This window comes from Ictalurus punctatus, chromosome 3, assembly GCF_001660625.3.
Source record: "Ictalurus punctatus breed USDA103 chromosome 3, Coco_2.0, whole genome shotgun sequence".
NCBI classification, from domain to species: Eukaryota; Metazoa; Chordata; class Actinopteri; order Siluriformes; family Ictaluridae; genus Ictalurus; species Ictalurus punctatus.
The window spans coordinates 27,440,123-27,463,990 of NC_030418.2; the positions used below are offsets into that span (position 1 = coordinate 27,440,123).

Genomic DNA, 23,868 nt, shown 5'->3' on the forward strand with positions numbered 1-23,868 from the left:
TGATGTGTTTTATTCTTGACATATAAAGCAAGTAGAAAAACATTTGGAGCAAAGTAAAGATTTAGATAACCTTGGAACAAGGAAAGCATAGAAGGGGGAAAAAAAGGAATTGTTTTAAATCCAAGAACTACTGCACTCTCCAAGCATCAAGCACGTGTGAAACCTATTGACATGAGCCTGTATTCTTGCCAGTAAAACTGCTTCACTTGGCAGCATCAAATTAAGATGCTCAAACTATATAGATGGTGCCTTGCTTTGTAGAAAGACGATCATACAGCTGAAACATACTAATGATGCGTTGAGATTGGTTTGCTTCCTTCACCTAATAGTTGGCTGCATTATTGGGGCAGTTACCTGTGATGTGAATAACTCAAGTTTCCAGCCCTAGTCCTGGAGAACCCCCTGTCCTGTACATTTTTGTCCTGCAGTTTTCCTGCTCTAACACACTCACTTCAACCCAGAAAGGGTGGTTTATTAGCTGTTAATTGACTCGAGTAGCAAGAAAAACACTTAAATGTGCAGGACAGGTTGTAATCCGGGACCAGGGTTGGGAACCTGTGGTGTAACACATGATGAGAACCCTTCACTGTTGCCCACTGATACTCACTTGAATAAAGTTGAGAACACTTTTTCCAGTTCTCATTGCCTGCTTTTCCACAATATTGTCCTGTATTTTTTCCCTGTTTCTGTAGAAAATAATTGGAGACAGGACTTTATTAAGAACATTGACCATACTAATACTGAGTCAGACCCCCGTTTCCTATCAGAACAGCATCAGTTTCTCATGGCATCGATACACCAAGATGTTAGAAACAGTCCTTTGAGATTCTGGTCCCTGTTGACACACATTTGCTGCAGATTTGTCAGCAGCACATTCATGCTGCGAATCTCTCGTTCTATCACATTCCAAAGATGCTCTACTCGACTCATTGTCATGTTAATGGACCAGTTTGAGACAACATTTGCTTTGTAACATAGCACATTATCATGCTGGAATTAGCCAACATAAAATGAGTAAACAGTGGCCATAAAGGGGTGCACATGATGAGCTGTGGCATTCAAATGAAGCTTGATTGGAATAAAGGGCCCACATTGTGCTAAAAAAACATTCTCCACACCATTGCACCACCACCACCAGCCTGAACTGTTGACACAAGGCAAGTTGGATCCAGGAAGTCATGTGTTGACACCAAATTATGACCTTACCATCTGCATGTTGCAGCATAAATCAAGATTCATCCGACAATTTATTATTTGATATCATGTTGTTAGTATTACACCCTCACTTGGAGGCAGCAGAATATGATACATGCCCCACTGCTCACAAATCAAATAAAAACTGCATTTTCAGAAATATCCATATAGGTATGGATGGGGCTTTAGTGAAGCCAAGGTTGAAGTAGAAACAAAGTGACTAAATATCAGGCTTGGTATTGCATCACCACTTCAGTCAGTCACACACTTCAGGCAGTCATCGCCTACTAGGATAATAAACCTACTAATGGTATTGAATCTTATATAGCATTGTGCTCTTTCGTGCAATTAACTGTATTTACTTTGGTGTCTAAGTGGACCTTATATATATATATATATATATATATATATATATATATATATATATATATATATATATATATATATATATATAGTTCCCTTTCAAATTCGACACGTTTAAGTACAGTCGTGAACCAAAAAAAAACAAAAAACTGAAATAAGTAGAGAGCATTCAATCTCATCAAAAAAAAAAAACATTGGAGTGTCTTCTGTGCTTTTGATCAGGGACAACGCAGGATAATTGGACAGTTTATAAACCGTTACACACCTTTATTATGGCTCTTCCTGCTGTTCGGCTTCCTACCCAATACTGTGGCACAATAAGGTATGGCAGATTTCGTCAATCAATATTTGACATCCTGCTATCCTGCCTGTAAGTGATTTTTTTTCCTAAACCAGGATCTCTCTTATTTGAAAATCTGGGACATTTAATAATAGCACATCACAGGGAGAGTGGAGATGAGGTATTAGGTTTCAGAGTGTGGGGAAACAAAGTCTAATGATGCCAATAATTTGCTGGAGATTTCCCACAACAGACCTAGAAAAATAGGGATCTTACCTTCTGCACAGTGAGAATAAAACAGAACAGAACATGAAGCATCCTCTTTTAGAGTCAGTGAGTCCATGAGTAGAGAGAATTGAAATATTGTGTGATCTGAGGCTTGTTTGTGAAATGTCACAGACCTGTTCTAAAAGATACCTTTGAAAATCTTTGTTCTGCTCTGGAATATAGCTACATTCACATTTTTGGGTGGTATGGTGGCACAGTGGATAGCATTGCTGCCTCACAGCTCCAGGATCCCCAGGTTATTGATAATGAATAAATTTATGAATGGTGGTGATTTTGTCTTGATCCTGAGCTCAGGTATCTGTCAATGTGGGGTTTCTCATGTTCACTCTGTGTCTACATGGGTTTCCTCTGTGTTCTCTTGTTTATTGGCTAATATAAAATACCCCTAGGTGTGAATGTGCATGGTGCCCAGCAATGGACCGGCTTCCCCATCTAGACTGTATTCCAGCCTCACACCTAGTCTTCCCTGCATAGGCTCCTCATTCACCACAACCCTGGCAAGGATAAAGCCATTGATTTCGCATATTGTTTTCAGATGGTTTCATTCAAAGTGACAACTGAGACAGGATAAAATAGAGGTATAGTACTCCCAGGATTCAAGCTTGCAACCTTTCAATTACTAGGTCAGAAGATTTACCAGTGAGCCACCATTGCATTGCCCATAACACACTGCAGAAATGGTTTCCAACGATGGGGTGTTCTTTATCTGCCAAGAATATGCATCAACTTTATAGCCAAGGATTTTACCACAGCACACAATCACATCCCCTTCTCTGCCATTGTTTATTGATCCTGCAGCTGAAATAGTACTGTATGTGTTGTGTTTGCGGAGTAACTACTATAGGATACAAATCTTGTTTTCTAAGATGGGTTTAATTGCTATTGCACAGGAAGAGCAGAAATTACTTCCAGGAACCACAAGTCCACAAGCCCAACTATGTCATAACATGAAGTAGTTTTAGATCACTGTTTTGTTTTGTTTTTAACATGCAATGCAACATCGTAACACACATAATGCACTGATGATATCCAATATGCACACCTAATGAGTCATAAATGGCAAAACCACACGTTTTATAGTATGTAACAAACAGACCACTTCCAACAAAAATCCACAGTTAGTCAGTCCAAATGATAAATCAACATGCACAGCTGATTACAGCTGCATAAGCATACAGTGCATAATCCACTTTATTAGGAACACCCGTACACCTGCACATTCATGCAATTATCTGATTAGCCAATCACGTGACAGCAGCACAATGCATAAAATCATACCGATACAGCACAAGAGTTCATGTTCAACACAAGAATGGAGAAAATTTTTTATTTTAGAATCTTTGACTGTTGCAGGGTTGTTGGTGTCAGACGGTTTCGAGTATTCCAGAAACTGCTGATCTCCTGGGATTTTCCTGCATTTACACAGAATAGTGTGAAACACACAAAAAAAACATCAGCGAGCAGCAGTTCCACAAGTGGAAATCACTTTTTTATAAGAAAGCTGAGAGGAGAATGGCCAAACTACTGTAGTTCGAGCTATGATAACTCAAATAACCAATCTTAACAACCTTGGTGAGCAGAAAATCATCTCAGATCACATAATGCAAAATATCATGCTCCAAGAAGTCCCACAAGGCTTCGTTGTTTGTCCTCTTCCATTTTCCCTCTATATCCACTCTCTCAGTGAGGTAATAGCCACACATCTTCTTCTTCTCTTGCCACGATTAGGCAGATAACATGCAACTCATTTTTTCTTTTCCTCTCTCAGATTCTCATGTTTCAGCTCAGTTCTCTGCATCTCTCTAGGCAGTGGTAGCTCAGTGGTTAAAACATTGCAGTACAGATTGGAAGGTCAAACCCCAGCACTGCCAAACCACTGTTGGGCCCTTGAGCAAGGCCCTTAACCCTTAACGGCTCAGATGTATACATGAGATAAATGTAAGTCACTCTGTATAAGGGCGTCTGTCATGTGCCATACATGTAAATGTCTCTGGCAGTCATCTTGTTATGGATGGCATTTAATTTCTTAAAGTTTATTCCAGTAACACTGAGCTGCTGTATATACCTGAAGATACATCCCCACTTCAAGATATTATCATCTCCCTGGAAACACTGGGATCACACTGGCAATGCATGAAGCCTTTCAGCAGGCTCTGGCTGTTCGTTCCCACAGTGGCCACTTGGGTGTTTGATAAATCCCTTGTCATTTTGAGATTGGACTACTGCTTCTCCCGCATGCCGTCCAACACTGCAGCTCCATGTCTTAGTTTCAATCTAACAAGTTTCTCTCACGTCACCTCACTGCTGTCTTCAAAGGCATATCTACAAGGCGGGCAATTGCCTGGGGCCCTGCATACTGAGAGGACCCCCAAAGGCTGATCATTTAAATAATCAGACAGTTTCATCTTAAAATAATGTGCAGCAACACCTCAACAACACCTCAGGCCCCTTTTTAGGGTGCTGTCTCGTTTCAGGATTCGTTTATGCTCCTGTGCCATGCCTTCACACTTGAGTCGCGCGAGCTTTAATTCCTGAAAATGAATATGAAACTATCTGGCAGTCAGAAGCATAACTGTAAGTGATGGAGATAATAACAAATAAATTAAGAATAATTAAAGGCAAACAGTTACAGCTAGTTGTCCAATTTCAGTTTTAGTTAGCTAGGGTTAGAATGTTTTGAGTAATGTTAGCAGTTCTTAATGTGGGCTGACATGAAATAGGAACCAGGAATGATGTGCACAACACTGGTGGCACCACTTGGCAAGTACCGGTACTGTGTCTCTTACTCCCGTGAATCAATACTTAACGTTAGAAAATGCGTAAGTTAATATTAGTTATTAGATGAAGATGGATATTTTGTTTCTTCACTGAGGATTGAGTTCCTATTTGTAAAACACACCATCAAGCTGTAAAAAATAAACATTTCATGTTCTGTTACATATGTTTTGACATTGTAAAACTGTAATTTTAACATTGTAATTTTTTTTTTACAAAAGTACATTGTATAATTATATCTGTAGGAGCCTATGAAATATTTTGTTAAAATGTTTATATTTATATGTGCTTATGTAACATTTGATGTTTTCCCATAATGAAGTGATGCATGGGCTTGACCTATCATGCCTACGTATTTTATACAGGCAGCAGACAGGGGTGCCGGGGAGACCTGTTACAGGGGGAAGGGACAGTTTTGAGACCGTGTTCAGCAATTGTAGGGTAGCTCCTTTCTTTATTTGTTTTTCTACATTCTTACAATTGTTTTCAATAAAGAAATGAAGTCTTCAAAATATGTGTCTACTGCAATTCCTCTCTACAGAAGTAAAGGGCCACAACAATATCTCTGGGTAACATGAATAACAACATAAATCCCTCAGAAGGGCTTCATGCATTTATTCTGTCTAGGGCCGCGGTATAATCCAGGTTCACCTCTGGCTGGCTTCCTGTAGGTACTGGCATCAGATTTAAAACACTGATGGTTGTCTGTGAAGTCAAAAATGGACCAGTCTCCACCTACAACAAAAATGAAATCCGCACTACACGACATTCCCTTCAACCCTCAAGCATGACTTGACCCACCATCCCTAAAGACTATTCTCAGTACTGGCAACAAGGTGGTGGAATGAACTTCACCTGTCGGCCTGAAGAGTTGAGTCACTGGCTGTCTTCAGGCGAAGACTCAGAGCCCACCTCTTCACTCAACACTTATGTGAGCACTAAATATATACCAAGAAAGAAAAACATTCACTTGACTTGTACGCCATTCTACCAGCTGTACTAACTTCCAATCTTACTCCTCTCTAAGGGTATTTTTGTACCTTGGCCTATTTGTACTAGTATGAGGATATGTTTTTTCAATAATGTACTTCTGAAGAAGGGCATTTTTCCAAATGCTGTTATTGTTCACTTAATATAATATAAAAGCGAAATAAAAGATTGTGAGTTTGAATCCTGACAATGCCACAGCCATTTGTGGCTAGGAGTCACGGAGAGCAAAATCGTGCTCTGTATGAAAAAAAATTTTGTGCTCTCTGGGTGAGATGGACGGTAATACTGTCTCTCCCCTTTCAATCGTTACTGGCAACACTAGCCAATCATAGCTAACTGTAAGCTCATGTATATGAACAGGGCAGTTTGCACTGTCCTCTGAGGGTGTTAAGCTGACCTGTGGTGCAGCATGACCAGTAGTTTGAAGCTATGAGGTGGCTTCACATGTCTAGGAGGAAGTAGGTGCTAGCTTTCACAGTCCCTGGTTGGTAACCCCCATGTGATGACCTAGCTAATAGGTGGAAATTAGCAAATGACCAAAATGGGAGAAACTAGGGTAATAAACAAACAAATAAATAAAGCACAGTACTTTGTATTTGGAAAATACAGAAATACACTTTAAAGTGAACACGATGATCAGTAGTAATGTTCTGATGGATAATCTTTCAGCAATCACACTTGTGGTGAATCTCAAGAGGGTCACTTATACTGGTTCTTTGCTTTATATTTGGTTTATAAGTACTGCTGTATCACATGTGCTAACTTGCTGCCATTTTCCTCCACATATAGGTGAGAGGTTAACACAGCTACAAGATCATAGCAGTCTTGAGGGCTAGCTAACATCCAGCACACCAGCTAGTGAAAACCATTGCTGATTGAACAACATGGTCCCACACTTCAAAATTCATAGCAATCATACAACTCGATCTGTGCAAAGGTTAAAGTAATGTCTAGGAGCAGGGTTACTGTCCAGACCTTGTCTCATGACTTCATATTTATAAAATCAAATAACATCTAGTCACATACAAATTTCTTAAGGATCAGTTTGCTTATAAAGGACATGGTCATGTGAAATAATTTATACACTTAATAAATATGCAGTCACAATAGTCTTGCATCATTGCTATTTTCATATCAATCCATGATGAGTTCAGGTATCACTGTTTCCTAACAGAATGTGATAAACATTCATTAGACTTTCATTAATATTTGGTGCTGTAGGAGAGCTTTGGAGTGAGTGTCTGCTTTAAAATGGACTACAATCGACAATATAACGTGTCAATTTATATGCTATCATCACATCATTCTTATTTCTTATTCCATCCTGACCATAATATTTTGTATTTCAAATATGTATTTTGAATACATGGATCAGAAACCTGGCCCATCCCTAGAGTGCTGCCTGAACTTAAATTACAGGGTGTACAACTAGTATCATTCCTAAAGCATTCACACAAACCTTGTATAAAGTAAATTTGGAAAAAAATTGAGTGGCCATCAAGTAAAGCAGAGGATTGCATTTATGCCTTTGAGGACCCCAAGCAGCTTACACATATATTCTCTTCCCAGCAGAACTGATTCAGATAATAAGAGGCTGTCGAACAATCATTATAAAGCCCAGGTGTTTTAAGAGCTGCGAAAATGTGAGCGAGCTAGGTGGAAAAGCTGGACTGTGAACAATAACACACCCGTGTCTCAACTTTATCTAAATGTCAATTTCAAATCTCGTTCTGCAAGGCATTTGAAAGTGGTTCTCTTCAGTATCCATCACGTTCACAATCAAAGCTATAAGACTCCACACTTGACTCGATCACAGGTAATTTATTGGATTATGGTCCTCGTTGTGTTTTATAGGTCTCCAAAAAAACAAAGCTGGAATTGTAGACTTGACCGGGATGCTGTATTGAGACACGATGTCCCAATGATGGATATGCAAATACTGAAAAATCCTTTTCAGGATTTTTGCAAATCAGTGTATTTGAGTTGCAAATATATCAGACAGAGACTCTTAATATGCTTACCCAGTCCATCAGTTCATCATGGAGTGAAGGACAAATGCTTACGTTATAGCCCAATGATCAAGCCAATCAGCACAGCTATACAGAAACACACAGATTCCAGTTTGCATGCATGTATGCAGTCATTAGGTTCAGTGAATACAAAATGGAAACGTGTTATATTTTAGGAAATATTTGTATATGGACTTCCCTCAGTGCTCACATTAATTGTGTGGTGATTCTATAGTTTGACTAAGCTACAGACACAGTAAAGACATAATAGGCTTGTGACATGAAAAGAAGTACGGCAACCCCCCCTCCGATCACATCATATGACCAAATATGACCAGACTCTAATATCCAATATTGTTGCTTTTCCTCGCTGTGTTTATTCAGTGATTGAACATTATGCTAGCGTGATTTTCAGCATGTCAGCTGAAAATCAAACAATCCCAGACCACTGTAGGATTCAGCACAGAGTAATATCAGATTAGATCCTGGTACTGTTCCTGACCTGTATTTTAACTTATTAGAGTACCAAACTTTATTAACTACACCTCCCGGGTATATTCAGACATGTACAAACACACACATACACACACACGTACGCACACACACACACACGTATCCACATGCACAGCTGGAGAATGAAATTAAGCACTCACAGGCATGCTCCATGTCTGGAAGGAGAGAAACCGATTGCTTCAGTGAGTGGCTGCTCTGTTTCTTCACTCACTCTCGTCTCTCTCTCTCTCTCTCTCTCTCTCTCTCTCTCTCTCTCTCTCGCTCTCTCCCCTTCCCCTCACTACTGCCAGCCCCTCCCGCACCGCTCACACAGCATTCCTCACTGCAGTAGAGCGCAGCAGGAAGAACACTGACGACGACAAACAGCCATTACGTCCATTAGAGCAAACGGATTGAGCCAGGACGAGCCCATCAAGTGGGACCTCCCAATCCACTGGGGCTTTCAGATTCAGCCCAAGGCCATGAGACAGAATGAGGCAGGTTGGGGGTGATGGTAAAACAGCAGTGTCCAGTTAAATTACAGGACTCTCTTGTCCATTCATTCTGAGATTGTCCACAAGTCCGTTATGCAACACACAACGGCAGATTTTTAAATAGGTGCTGCCGTGACAGGTCTTGGACTTCCTGGCTAAAAGGATCGAGGACCTCATTTGAGGACTCATTGTGGGCACTTGCGAGTCTCTCACTATTTTCAGTCTATTTTCAGCAGTGGGACGTGACACCAAACACTGGCCAAAAAAAGCATAAATTTTCGCTGGTGATATTCGTCTCTGGTTGGATGGGAGCAAAAGGGAGCTTTCACAGCTTACCCCTAGAGGCTTGGCAGTCATATGAGCCAAGTATTTTAGCATTTGGTTTTGTGATTAAACTAAGGCTGAAGCAAGTTCTGTATCTGTTTTGCGGGGGCAATCTTGTGTGTATGGAGCTATATTTGTAAAAAAGTTCGACTGTATGTACTTGTTCTATCCAGATTCGTGTTTATTAGTAAATTCATTCTTTCATTCATCTTTAGTAACCGCTTTGTCTTGATCTGAGTCATGCTGGATGGGAACACTGGGAGTGATGCTGGATTACACCCTGAATGGAACGCAGTGCACAATGCATACACACATTTACATAGCCAATCCACCTACTGACATGCTTTTGGAAGGTGCGAGGAAACCGGAGAACTCAGAAGAAACTCATGTGGACATGGGGAGAACATGAGAAACTCCACACATACAGTAACCCGAGCTCAGGATAGAACCAGGGCCCTTGGAGCTGTGAGATGGCAACAATTTATATCCTTCACATCAAACAACATGCTTTTTCCATCACAAGTGCTGTTTTATTCAATAGCTGGCTGTACTTCTTAAAACGTATGCATTACACTGATACTTGAGCTTAGGGCTAAAGAATTAAAGAAAGTGAAAGTGAAAACTGGGCCCTTCTTATTAGCATGTGGCTTGCATTTCTTACCTGATTTGATTAGATGCTAAACGATTCTTTCTATGCAAATCTTGCCAGGAATGAAACAAGCAGCATTACGCCACTCCAATTCTCAGGGACACAAAAAGCATTGTGTAAAGACATTAAGAACATGTGGCTATCTGTAGACCAGTGTAAAATTCACTAATCCTGTGCTTGAGGGTTTTAATGCTTAGCTTGGGGCTAGTAATCCTCTACATCAACTTCCTCTGAACTAACAGTTTCGTAAACGTTGATGTCAAAGTACAAAGTCCATTTCCGAGAGCCATTCATTAAGTGTCCCCTTGTTGTTGAGACAGCATTAAGATCTCATTTCTAGATAATTTACATCCTGATGATCTTCTGTGTTACTCTGCCGGATATTAGCGGTCCACACTGAGACTTTTTAACTAAGCAAGGCTACTTTTTTTTTACTGCATCAACAAGTGCGGAGAGACAATAACATAGCAGAGTAAGATTAGAATAGAGAAAAAAACAAGCCTTTAAAAGCCTTTATAATAGGGCTCAATTTTAAATAGTTTGAAAGCAAATTTATAAAAAATAAAAAATAACATCCTTACAAATTGTGTTTTTCCATAAGCTACTGAAAAGTGAATATGCTGAGGAGAAACAACAAAAGGATAGAACCACACACACAGTGAGACTGGAACAAACATTAACTGTCATCAATAATTTGACCACCCAAGGGTGAAAACCTTTTTTATAGCAATATTGATGTGTTTTTATTTTTATTTCTAATATGTCCATTTATAACCATCCATCCTTTTTCCATACTGCTTATCCAGGTCGCGGAGAAGCCTTGAGCCTATCCCAGAGAACTCGGGGCACAGGGTGGGGGACACCCTACATGGAGTGCCAACCCATCACAGGGCACAATCGCACACACACTCAAACTACAGACCATTTGGAAAATGCCAGTCATTTCTTTGCATCAACACATGTCTTTTTACTGGAGGAGGAAACCGGAGTACCCAAAAGAAACCCCCGAAGCACGGGGAGAACATGCAGGCTATGCACACACAGGACACAGCAGGATTCAAACCCGAAATCCCAAAGCTATGATGCAAGCTTGCACCGTGTACTCACATTTATAATCTTTATGCACAAATTGAGAAGTTGTATAAAATATAAACTGGTGGATGAAACCTAACAGTGTCACTGGCATGTCTTGGAATTATGGGTACATGAGATAAAGGTCATCAAACTAAATTCTGGAAGATATTCAGCCTTAAATAAAATTTTCTGATCTAGAATTTTTTAATGTAGAAAATATTCTCACAAATATTGGCACCTCTGAAACCTTGCTTGCAAAAAAATATATAAAGTACATTAGATATTACTTATTCCTCTGGTTAATTCTCTGGGGGAGATATTACTTATTCCTCTGGTTAATTCTCTGGGGGAGATATTACTTATTCCTCTGGTTAATTCTCTGGGAGAGATTAGTTATTCCTCTGGTTAATTCTCTGGGAGAGATTAGTTATTCCTCTGGTTAATTCTCTGGGAGAGATTACTTATTCCTCTGGTTAATTCTCTGGGAGAGATTACTTATTCCTCTGGGGAACTCTTAACACATAGTGCTTTCTTTTCAGAGAAGTTTCCAAAAATAACTCCTTTAGCATGCTAAGTATGGAATAAAATATGATAGGCATGCTCTTACAGGAAAATAAGCAACACTGGGGAGGGGTAATGCAGCCCAATGTGAAGGGAGTTGCTGATGTCCCAAAGTTAAAAACAGAACATCCAAAAATATTTTACTCCTCTTACACCACGTTGTCACAATTTACCATAGCTACCTTACATCACACTTTTAATCTGTTTATAGGTATGTTTAATGTTGTGGAACATCCAAACAAGTTATTTCCTGTTATCGCTTGTTAGAGCAGCTGTAAACAGCTGTTCTCTCACCAGTCTATTTTCTTGAAGTGAGATAAATGCAGCATGTCATGAGAAACCCCTAAGCCCTCCATTCTGAAGATGTTCCTGTGTTGGAAAACATTTTTAAAAATCCAGCTTTACCTTTCGCTGTTACAAAATGCTGACATTGGAGACTCCTTCCATAAAAGGAAAGGCGTACCACATAAAAGGTTTTTCTTTGATTCAATTCGAGATTGGTAACCACCTGTTTCTGAAGAGTTCTGTGGTCACAGGACATAAACAGAGACAAATAATAAAGATGGTAATGTAAAAAAAACACTGTGTGGCATCACAAGGGGAGAGACGTGATGCTGGAGGATTTTGCTTTACTCAAAAGGCCCCATGGACTATGTTAGAATTATCTCCCCTCACTGACTCTAGATCTGTATCAGGACATTGTGGATAAACTTCTGACTGAATATGCGGTAGGCAGATTTGTCATGGGATGTTTGAGCATCCAAGAAGTCCAACATTTGAAAATGCCTCAAAGGCCAAACAATATTGTTTCAGAAATCTAATGAAAATTTGGCTGAGTGCTCATTATCAAGGCCCAAAGTAATGCAAGAAATGTGGAATTATTCGGAAAATATGTCACGCTACTCCTCCATGCACATTCGCTGCTATTATAATGAGGTGATTAGAGTAGCACATGGCTCATTTGGCTCGTTAGGCAAGACTCTGAGCTAGTGTAGTACCAATATAATTACAATTATATTGCAGGACTGAATACAAGGGATGGCTAGTGATGATATTAGATGGGATGGCTGATATTTAATATCTATCACAATAAAATGATGTGAGGAAAGCTATTACACACACACACACACACACACACACACACACACACACACACACACACACACACACACACACACACACACACACTTAAAGGCAAATAGGCACCTGCATTAATGATTTCTATTTTTTTTAAAAAAGTCTTTCGAGTCTGTAATGCTCTACTTGGCTTCGTGCTGAGTTTCCTCTAAATACCAAACATGGTAATGTCACGGATTTCCCCAGCGACAGCACACGCTTTTGGGTTGTCATTACTGCATTTACTTTTGACACGTGTTTTGTTTTGATTTCTGTCCTGTTATTTCCTGTTTCCAATTACAAACCCCTGTTATGTAATTGGTTCGTTCCTAATGTCTCAGCTGTTATGTGTGTGTGTGTGTGTGTATATATATATATTTAAAACCATAAATAAAGTTATGTGTAATAAAGGGGAATAACACAGGAAAAAAGCATGGACACACAGAATAAGCAGTTCTCCAAGGCAAGGTAAGGCAAGGAACCAGCTAAAATCTGTAAGTAGTTAGAAAGTAATTATACCCCATATCTGTGCAAATTAATATCACCTGGGTTACTAAACTGATGGCCTATAAAAAGGCTTTTCGTTACCAAGGAGTCACACAGGAAACATCTCATGATAGGTAAAGAGCTCTCCCAAGACCTTCAGAAACTTATTGTTGCAAAATGCATTGATGGAATCGGATACAGACGTATTTCAAAACTTCTGAATCCTCCAGTATGCACCATTGCGGCCATTATCCGCAAGTGGAAGCAACATCACTCCGTCATCAACCGGCCACGCACAGGAGCTCCTCGCAAGATTTCTGACCAGGGAGTCAGAAGAATAGACCAAGAGCCGAGACCCACTCGGAAAGAGCTCCAGAACTTTATTACACACAACTTCATTTATGGACTTTAATGTTTGGATTTCTTTATATGTGTGGATTTCTTGAGTTAATACCAAAATTGGAAATTTATTTACTGACACGTTCAATACTTATTTCCCCCACTGTATATATAAAACATATATTATATCCAATTCATGAATAATATGTAATCTTTTGTAACATCCAGCTGTTTATGAAGCAGGGTACCAAAGACGCATTAATCACTATTAGATTCCAAGCATAACATAAAATATGACATGAATAAAGACTCCTTTAAGCTTTTGAGATTCTTTCCACCTACTTCAAAATCGCTTTTATATCAAACACAATATCAAACAATATCAAATGTCATTCGCTCTGTTTTGAAAGAGACATGTGGAGTAATCACAGCTGAAAGGCATGATCGCCCCGCTAATACATGTGGCCTTTAAGCCTATGCCGAGAACACCCACGGCTGATGTCTCACAGATTCAGTAGGCACACTTTAAGATGTACTCTGGTTCAGAAAGAGATAAAGAGGATCGAATATTCTGCAGTAGTGCCTCACCACCCCCACAGGTCAACACAAGGTAGGTGGCCTTTCCATTTTGTTATGCCTGTTTTTAAATGTTTTGGCTCTTGTGATGTTTCTATACCAAATCCATGTTTCTTTCCGTATCTTTTATTCAGTAAAGATGTTTTGTCTTAGTCCAGACATCAGCATTGTGCCTTGGAGAAAGTATTAATTGAAGTACAGAAATATAAACATTTGTCCGTGTGGTTGTATAATACAAATGATACTGCAGGTTAACACATGAAAAAAATTATAATAAAAGGTACAGTGAGACAGTGGGTGATGTTCCAGACATTTTTAAGTATCGGTTGTGTGCCTGGTCTCAGAGGGAAAGGAATTACTAAGGGCCTACATTAACAAAAGCAATACACTCTTAGAAAAAAGGGTTCTGCGTGTTTTCCTTAAATAATTAACTACTTGGAAATAGTTCTACTTGGTACTCTCTCTCACAAGAAAACACTCTATTGTACGGTTCCCCCAGGGGGACAAACTGAAGAAACCTTAAAAGTGCTAGATGTAATTTTTTTTCTAGTAAGAGAGTTTAGTTTGTGACCTGATTAGATAGGGAGTGATGGATGAGTTCACGAAAACTCATGCACGCACTTTTAAAAAAGGCAAATTACAAATAATTGCCAATAAGGAATTTTGTAGGGTTCTACATATAACCTTTAAGGTGTCATTCAGAGGGATAAACCAAAAAAACACGTCAGGGTTCTAAAGTAATAATCTTTCTCTCGAAGTGTGTAACCTGTTCACTTTCTGGTTAGTCCCTCTCTTTTAGGCTTTAGTACTTTCTTGGGAACAAATGTATATGAATGTATGTGAAATGGCTTGTGAGCTCTGATTTGATTCCTTATTGCCTTTTATAGTGATGGCGTGTTGAAGTGCTTGACTGGTTTACACGACAGCCAATAGTGTTTGAGGTTTGAATTTAAAAAACTTGACAATAGCAAGTACCTTTTTTTTCAGCTGTGGAGGATTTCTGGCTGCCACATTCACCCATGCCTGTGAATTTTAATGAGGATGACATCTCAGATGAGAAGATGCTTCTCAGTGTATTTATAGAGTTATGCCATATATGTTGGATCTGAGATCTACCATCAGTGGTGCCGATGGTGATGGAGGGATATAAGGTGTTTCTGAAATATTACTTACTCGTTCTGATGGGAAAGCCCTAATGCTGTATAAAGACGCAACACCATTCTCAATCCGTCTGAGGTAGGGAGACATTCTGGCATTTAACAGCCTGAAACTAATGGGCCCAAACATTTTCCAGTATTATGAAGGTCTGTCAGGTTGAAGGTTTATCAAGGTTGGAGTGGAAGAACTTGAGAAGCCTGAACAGAGCCCTGACCTCAACGCCAGTAAACACCTTTGTGTTGGATGAACTGGAACACCAACTGCCTCAAAGCCTCTTCACCTGACATCACTAATGCTCTTGTGGCTGAATGGACAAATCCCCAAAGCAGTGCTCCAGAATCTAGTGTAATGTCTCCCCAGAAGAGTGAGTGGAAGTAATTATAGCTTATAATAATAAATCTGGAATAGGATGCTCAAAAAGCACATATGGGTATGACAATCAGGTGTCCACAAACTTTTGGCCATATAGTGTACATTCTACACTACACAATTGGACGATCACAAGACTAGAACAGGATAAAATTGAAATGAGACTATCTTTTTTTCTAGATATAATATTGTACTTGTGTCCATACCCTGGGCAGACAGTTCCAAAAAGCTTTGAATGACAGGAACATGAGACTTCTTTTTTTTTTTTTTTTTTTTAACAAATCTCTTCTCTGGTTAAATCAGCATGCCTTATTTCTTATCTCTAGGACATTCGGCACAAGGCGAAGCACAGACACTACATCACGTCTCCTCAATGTCTATTAATAAACAAAATACCCAATATTGCACACAAAAACTTCAAGCAGAGCACTGAATATAATGAGCATCCATTTAAGATTTTAAATCCTTCCAACACATACAGTACAGAGTGCAGAACAGTGAGCTGTCTTCTCTACACTGTGAGAAGTGCGCAGCCCCCTCAGTAGGGCGCATTCCCTTCAGCTTCTCTATCATTAAGCGACTAATTGTGTGCATCCTCACATCAGCATCAAAAGGAAGCCGAACCTACAAATTAATCCAACAAAGTGGCCTGCTGAGCCTTTTTTTCACAATGCTGCTGAAATCACGCCGAAGACAAAGTCACTTTTGTTCTCAGGATACAGACTACCACCTTCATACACACAGAAAGACATATTTACATGTTTAACACTCTTACAGTGCTCACTGATGAATGAATTTTTACAGTGTTATTTATGGCATGGTGTTGCAGAGACAACACATCCAAATCCCAACGGAACTGAACAATATTAAACATTCACCAAATCACTACTATGTGCACCTGTACTTTATAACACACAACTTCTTCACTGTACTACTATCCATTCAGATGCTACAATTATTCTCAACTTTTTTTACATTCATTCTATCTGGACAATGTTCCTAAAGACATGTATAGGTAGTATACGCCGATCAGCCGTGAAGTGAATAACGTGGATTATCTTATTACAGTGGCACCTGTCAAGGGGTGGGATATATTAGGCAGCAAGTGAACAGTCAGTTCTCGAAGTCGAGTGTGTTGTTGGAAGAAAGAAAAATGGGCTAGTGTAAGGATCTGAACGACTTTGACAAGTGCCAAATTGTGATGGCTAGGTCAGGGGGTCAGGCTACTGGGTCAGGCTCCTGTGGGGTGTTCCCAGTATACAGTGGTTTGCTCAACCCAGCTCACTACAGTATCTACACTTTGCCTTTAAATATAATCCATCCATCCATCTTCTACCACTTACTCCTTTTCAGGGTCACGGGGAACCTGGAGCCTATCCCGGGGAGTATCGGGCATAAGGCGGGGTACACCCTGGACAGGGTGCCAATGCATCACAGGGCACAATCACATACACACTCACACACCCATTCATACACTACGGACACTTTAGACGAGCCAATCAACCTACCATGCATGTCTTTGGACTGGGGGAGGAAACCAGAGTACCCGGAGGAAACCCCCGCAGCACGGGGAGAACATGCAAACTCCGCACACACAGGGCCACGGTGGGATTCGAACACCAGACCCTGGAGGTGTGAGGCGAACGTGCTAACCGTTAACCATTTCCATGAGTCACCCATGATATGTACATTTCCATGAGTCACCCATGATATGTACATTTCCATGAGTTACCCATGATATGTACATTTCAGTCCCACAACATTCACTCAACCCTGTTACCTGAACACATTCATCCCGTTGAAACATTTGGAATATCCCTCAAGTCACATGTTCAACAGGAAATTGCATAATCCAAATTTCCTGGAGATCACATGAAGAAAAAAAGTAAGTTCTTTCTTTTTTATTTTCAATGATGCTGTGATATTGACTGATGACAACATTTTCAAAGTACAACCCTGATTACCCTGACATCCAAATTATAGACTGAAAGTAAATTATTATTATTATTATTATTATTATTATTATTATTATTATTATCATTTTAAGTAAATCATGCCATTAGCATGGATGCATTTAGGGTAATTAAGATATTGTTGCTTGAGATGGATTAACACATTATTTGAATGTTGAAATATCCATCCATCCATTTCCATAGCACTTATCCTACACAGGGTCGCGGGGGAGCCTGTAGCCTATCCTAGGGAACTCTGGGCACAAGGTGGGGGAAACACCCTGGAGGGAGCTCCAACCCATCACAGGGCACAATCGCGCACACAAATTCACACATTACAAACAATTTGGAAATATCAATCAGCATACAGTGCATGTCTTTCACTGGGACTGGGGAGGAAACCGGAGTACCTGGAGAAAACCCCCAAGGCACAAGGAGAACATGCAAACTTTGCGCACACAGGGCCGAGGCAGGATTCAAACCACCAACACTGAACATGCTAACCATGAAGCCACCGTTCCCCAGAATGTTGAAATATTATAAAGAGAAATAAAGTTGTTACAAGGGCTGAATGGCAGCCTAATCATGAAATCACTCAAATCACTTACCTACTGTTTAATAAGCACCTTCTAGGCTATTTCGCTGGTCTGTGTCATGCTTTCTATATCATGCTTCTGGTTGCACAAAGGAGTACATTCAGCTGTCAAGCAGTGAGATATTACAGGAACTCAGCTGCTCAGTCCTGCTGCTGGACATTATAAATGTTTAATATGTTCTCTTAAGGTCATGACTGATTTACTTAGCATTAAAAATTTGAGCATAAAAATGTCAAACAGTAATAACATCAGTTGAGACTTCTCCGTGCATGGTAGCTTCTACACCTATTCTTCAACCAATGTAAACATATCTCCTGAGAAAACACATAATAACATGTGTGGTGTAGAGGAGAACACTGAACGTGCTGAAAACCAGTGTTTCATTCTGCACAAAATAAATAAATAAAAACTGACTGAGGCCTTAAATGCTATATTATCTAGGCACACATACCATAGATACCAATATATTCTACATATTTTGTATATATGATAGGCTCCAGGTTCCCTGTGACCCTGAAAAGGAGTAAGCGGTTGAAGATGGATGGATGGATGGATGGATATTTTGTATATATAATGTATTTGTAAATAATCACTTTCTCCCTTTCATCTTCTGTTTTTTTTTTTGTGTGTATTGCTCAGCTGTAGACTACCTGAGCCTCACAACAAGCATTTCAATGTACAATTGTTGTCACTGACATTTTGTGCACATCAACTTGAAATAGCATTTGATTAGAGGAAAAAATAGCGCTTTTTCGCCCCCTGGTGATTTTGTAGAGGTACAACACCACCAATCTTAAACACTATTTACACACAAGAGATACACAGCATCATCTTAGTACTGTACACATCAACCCTGCAGGTGAAATCCTAATTATTAAAATTAAAAGGTTTGAATTAAATGAGACCATTTAGGTAAGGAATGTAAGCCGTACTGTCAGCAAAAGAGTGTGTATCTGATCATAAGTACATTAGCCACTGCAACCACATGTCACGGAATCAGCATTAAATTTAAAACAGAAATATAGTCTGCAGAAAACTAGATGAAATATGCATACACATGTATGAATCAGTTATGATTATGGAGCAGACGTATGTGCTAATGTGCTAAGGTTTGTTGTCAGGAAGTGGTTTTAAACCGTCAAGCCTGCAGAAATGGTGCACTGATAAGACAATTATCATCAGCACACTACACAGAAATAAGGCAAGCATGATTAGCTTGTGAGTTCAGCATAAAAGCAGTGTCAAACATTTTGATGCTGGTAGACTGCCAGTGGATTTCCAGAGAGAACAGTTCTTGTTCTGAGGTCACACTGAGTAAACACAGTCTTCATTTCTTTTGGTTTTAGACAGGAAGCTGTGTCATACCCACGCACCGTATTTAACTGTCATTAGTCCTATCTTGTAAAGGTTATACTGGTGGCTACATCATGAACCCACAGTGCACACAAAAACAACAAAACGAAAAATTCTCAAGGCTTTTGATGCAGTTTAGTTTAATGATCAAAGAAAATGAACTAAAAATAAACTAAATAACAATTTCAATATTTTTACATGACACATATAATTAGTAGTGCTTTTCAATACTTTTAGCAACTATAAGAAGGCAGTTTTCCTAATTGGGATCAATAAAAAATACTTTAGAAAGTAAAGAACCAAGTACATAATTTACATATGTATCCTTATGTTATTTTATTTTATATTTTTTTATTTTATATACAAAAGTAACAGCTTTATATAGCATATGTAACATTTATATGACAAACATATCTCCCAAAATAAATATTGAATGAGCCAAAATGAATCTGTCTTCCCATTCTAATCTCAGTATCTCTCTTATTCGCCTCAACAGTTACTGTTTATCCGCAAAATGAAAATGAGCCTCTCCAGCAGTTTTCTAGTTTTCTCCACCATCATCCTTACCTCATACTAAAAATAGTGCTGTCTTAATAAAACCGAACTAAAACTAACATGATGTAGAGCAAAATGTTGCTTGGTAAAAGGTTTTATATGATCCCCAATTCCTTTAGGTATTAAGATTTTTCTTCTTATTTAATAATCATTCATTCTTATTTAGTGATTCAGTAACTGATATGATCATCTAAAATGTTTCCGTTTGGGTGGGATGGTGTACAGTATTGATCTCAAGTAGTTGACTAGAACTTCAACTCTACCATGAAAAACTTACAGCCTAAAACCACAGCACACCGTGAAAGTAGGTCAACAGCTTGTGGGCAGCTTGTGTGCTTGACCTTGACTTAAAGTAAGCGGATGATTTTTGCAACACTGCACAACTTCCACTGCTGCACAACAGATCAAACAGTCATTTAACCTTACGACACATGTGATGAAACACTATCCACAGTATTCATTGCTATCCAGTTGATTTAATGGATAAAGATAAGCTATGTAGACAGAAAACACCCCGGGATCTATAGTAATGAATGTGGGGTATTGTGATTAAATAACACTTATAGTATTGAAGTCATGTCTAAGTGTGAAGCTGGACTGTTAAAGACAAACTAAATGCTAACAGGAATATTGTTGGGTAATTGCTGAAGCAAGTGATAATCATACAGTATGAAATATATACACACACACACATATACATACACACACGTATGAATCATCCAGTCATACGTTTTCGAGCTTGAATGTAAGAAAGCGTGTATTTAATCTTTTTTTTTTTTTTTTTTTTCTTAAAGTGTGAAGCCATCTCACGCAACAATATCTATTTTTTTTTTTACTTTCACTGTATAATTTGGGTAAGATGGTTATTTTTCCACTAGCTATGTTTCCATCCAAGTTGCAAATGTAACTCATTCATTTCCTTCCCATGTGTTCAAGAGAACAAAATCGTCACTTCTGGAGAAACCGGCGCAAAGTCGTCTATCCAAATCCAAACACACCTCTCCCTCGCCGCCTTTTTTTGAGCCAATTATCCAATCGTGTGATTTGTTGAGGCAGTCACATGACATTTTGATGTGTATCAAGGAATTTATCCGTAAATGTGTTTCCATCGCAGTTCATGTGCATGTCTTCTTATCGAATAAAAAAAATATTTTCAAAAATAATTACTATTTTGGAAAATTTCGTTGCATCTGGTGTTTCCACCCAGCGTTTTTTTAAGGCAATAACCCAAAATTCGCATAAAATTACATGGATGGAAACATAGCTAATATGACCCCATCAGCCAGTATCAGTGAAAATAAAGAAAAGGACAATAAGAGAACTTTTCTTCTTCCTGTGATCTTCAAGAAGTTTGGATGATGCGGCTTGACCATGTGAATTGAAATAAATGGACTATTCCAAATATATCACATGGGTGAATGTGTTATAGGATTGAGTAATACCCTGCTGAAAAAAAACCCCAAACAACAACAACAACAACAACAACATAACAATAGAAACCATCACAGAGATTCTAATAGTTTCCACTACAAACACCATTACAACCCATCAGCTAACCATTAAAACCATTACCATAATTGGTCCTTAATGGTATCCACTAGACATAACATGCCATCAACAGAAGGCAACATAATACTAGTAGAGGCCATTACAGTTTCCATTATAACCATTAACAGCATTACAAATTCTATGAGGGTTTCTATTGTTTAGGTTTTTTTTGTTTTTCGGTAGGGTAGGGTTGAGTGAATGCTGTAGGACACTATAATGTACAACCTATAAGGGATGAGTCATGGAAAAGGACGTTTCATACACAAGATTTCTAAAGGATTTACAGATTAATACCAAAATTAATGGCTGTGAATAGAGGTATATATATATATACACACACACACACACACACACACACACACACACATATATATATATATATATATATATATATATATATATATATATATATATATATATATATATATAGTTTGATTTTTTTTTTAAACGCAGTTAGGTTGTTTTGGAGGATACTTCACCTGTGTTTAAAATGTCTTTAAGCGTTCCATGACATATATAGTTATGTAATATCAGTGGGGCGTAAAACGACACCTCGGCTGTGGAATCAGCCACAAACACTTCACCCCAAATCTACTCCTCATGTAGTAACTTTCTCAAGTAGCCTAGCTCTTTTACTCATTTACTTGAAACTTTGGCAAGTAAATGTATTCAATCAGGTGCTGTTTATATCTATGGGAGTTGAAACAACAGTTTAACACGGTGTGTGTGTGTAAAAGTCCATGGATATAAGAGCAGAAAAGTACCTGAACACGCGGACCGTAACCTGGTCAGGATCCTGGACCTGAAGGCAGAAGCCTCGCTCTGAGACCGCCATCTGTGCGCCGTACACACCAGAGGGAAGCTCCTCAGACTGGGGAAAGTGTCCTCATCATTGCTCATGATGCAGCAAAAACTCCACTAAACAATGCCCATGGATGGAAAACACAGCACGCAGGAGAGCTTTCACTTTCCTGTAGTCACACCGCAGGTTAATGTCACGTCTCACTTCAGCACTTCATCAACTACCGGTATTTTTACAAAAACAACATGCCTCTCTAAAGAAAACTTTTCACGCCAAAAGTCGGTTTAGCTTGTGCACACTCCCTATATGCAAGCTTGAACTCATAACACAGAGGAAGTATTCTTTCATATAACACATTTAGTTCAAAAAGGAAGTGTCTATATGACGTTTAGTGAAAACAGAGACAGGATGCTGTGTGCATTACATGCAGGTAGGACTTAGTGATGGCCTGATGTGTGCTTGGGTTAATGTTCTCACACACACACACACACAGTCATGTGAAAAAATAAGTACACCCCATGGGAATTGTTGGCTTTTTTGACATATTTGGACAAGCAAACATTTGATCCTCTTTGAAACAGTGCCTGTTAATGAAGTTGATATATTTGAGGGGGGAAAAAAAGAGGAAAATGTGCTTTTTCAATCATTTATTCAACTGAAATATCAATAGATGTGATATTCTTTTTTGGAAAAACTAAGTACACCCTTGGCTTCAGAAGCTAGTATTGCCCCCTTTAGCAGAAATGACATCTTGTAGGTGTTTTGCATAATTTTCCACCAGGCTTGCCGGAATTTTTGAACACTCTTCCATGCAACATTCTTTCAGTTGTACGATGTTTGAGGGTTTTCTTGCACGACATTTCAGTGGGATTCAAATCCGGGCTTTGACTAGGCCATACTATAACAGTGAAACTAGAGTTTTATACATGGGGTGGCCAGGGCTACTTCAGGGGGTCCATAGACCATGACAGAAAATTAGTGTGTAAGCATAACCTGACATCTAAGGAGCATGAATGAATCATATGATTGCTGATTAGTGGTAGAAGTGATAATTCATGTAACCCGGAGTTCTTCACTGTGGCAGACAGTATGGGCCAAAGGGGTTAATTCACTAGAATTCTTTAATATACTATGAATAGTGGCGCTGGTGCTTAGTGGTTAGCATGTTCGCCTCACACCTCCAGGGTCGGTGGGTCAATTCCCACCGTGGCCCTGTGTGTGCGGAGTTTGCATGTTCTCCCCGTGCTGCGGGGGTTTCCTCTGGGTACTCTGGTTTCCTCCCAAAGAAATGCATGGTAGGTTGATTGGCATGCCTAAAGTGTCCGTAGTGTATGAATGTGAGTGTGTATGTGATTGTGCTCTGTGATGGATTGGCACCCTGTCCAGAGTGTACCCCGCCTTGTGCCCGATGCTCCCTGGGATAGGCTCCAGGTTCCCGTGACCCTGAAAAGGATACTTTAGTGTACCCACATACTCAACCAATATATATATATATAAAATTTCCATGTGGTGTGCTTATTTTTTC

The 23,868-nt window shown here is 39.2% G+C and overlaps 1 protein-coding gene across 3 annotated transcripts in view; it reads right to left on the reverse strand.

Moving 5' to 3' along the window:
- Positions 1–22,672, reverse strand: part of phactr2 (phosphatase and actin regulator 2) — a 64,247-nt gene extending 41,575 nt beyond the window's left edge. Inside the window, exon 1 of one of the 3 annotated variants that reach the window (XM_017464553.3) lies at positions 22,306–22,672. In XM_017464553.3, coding sequence (XP_017320042.1) covers positions 22,306–22,441 — 136 coding nt within the window. In that variant the 5' untranslated portion in view covers positions 22,442–22,672. Of the gene's footprint in view, positions 1–8,552; positions 8,676–22,305 lie in introns of those variants that run through there. The other 2 variants (XM_017464558.3, XM_017464557.3) reach the window with 2 other exon arrangements.
- Positions 22,673–23,868: the final 1,196 nt, after the last annotated feature.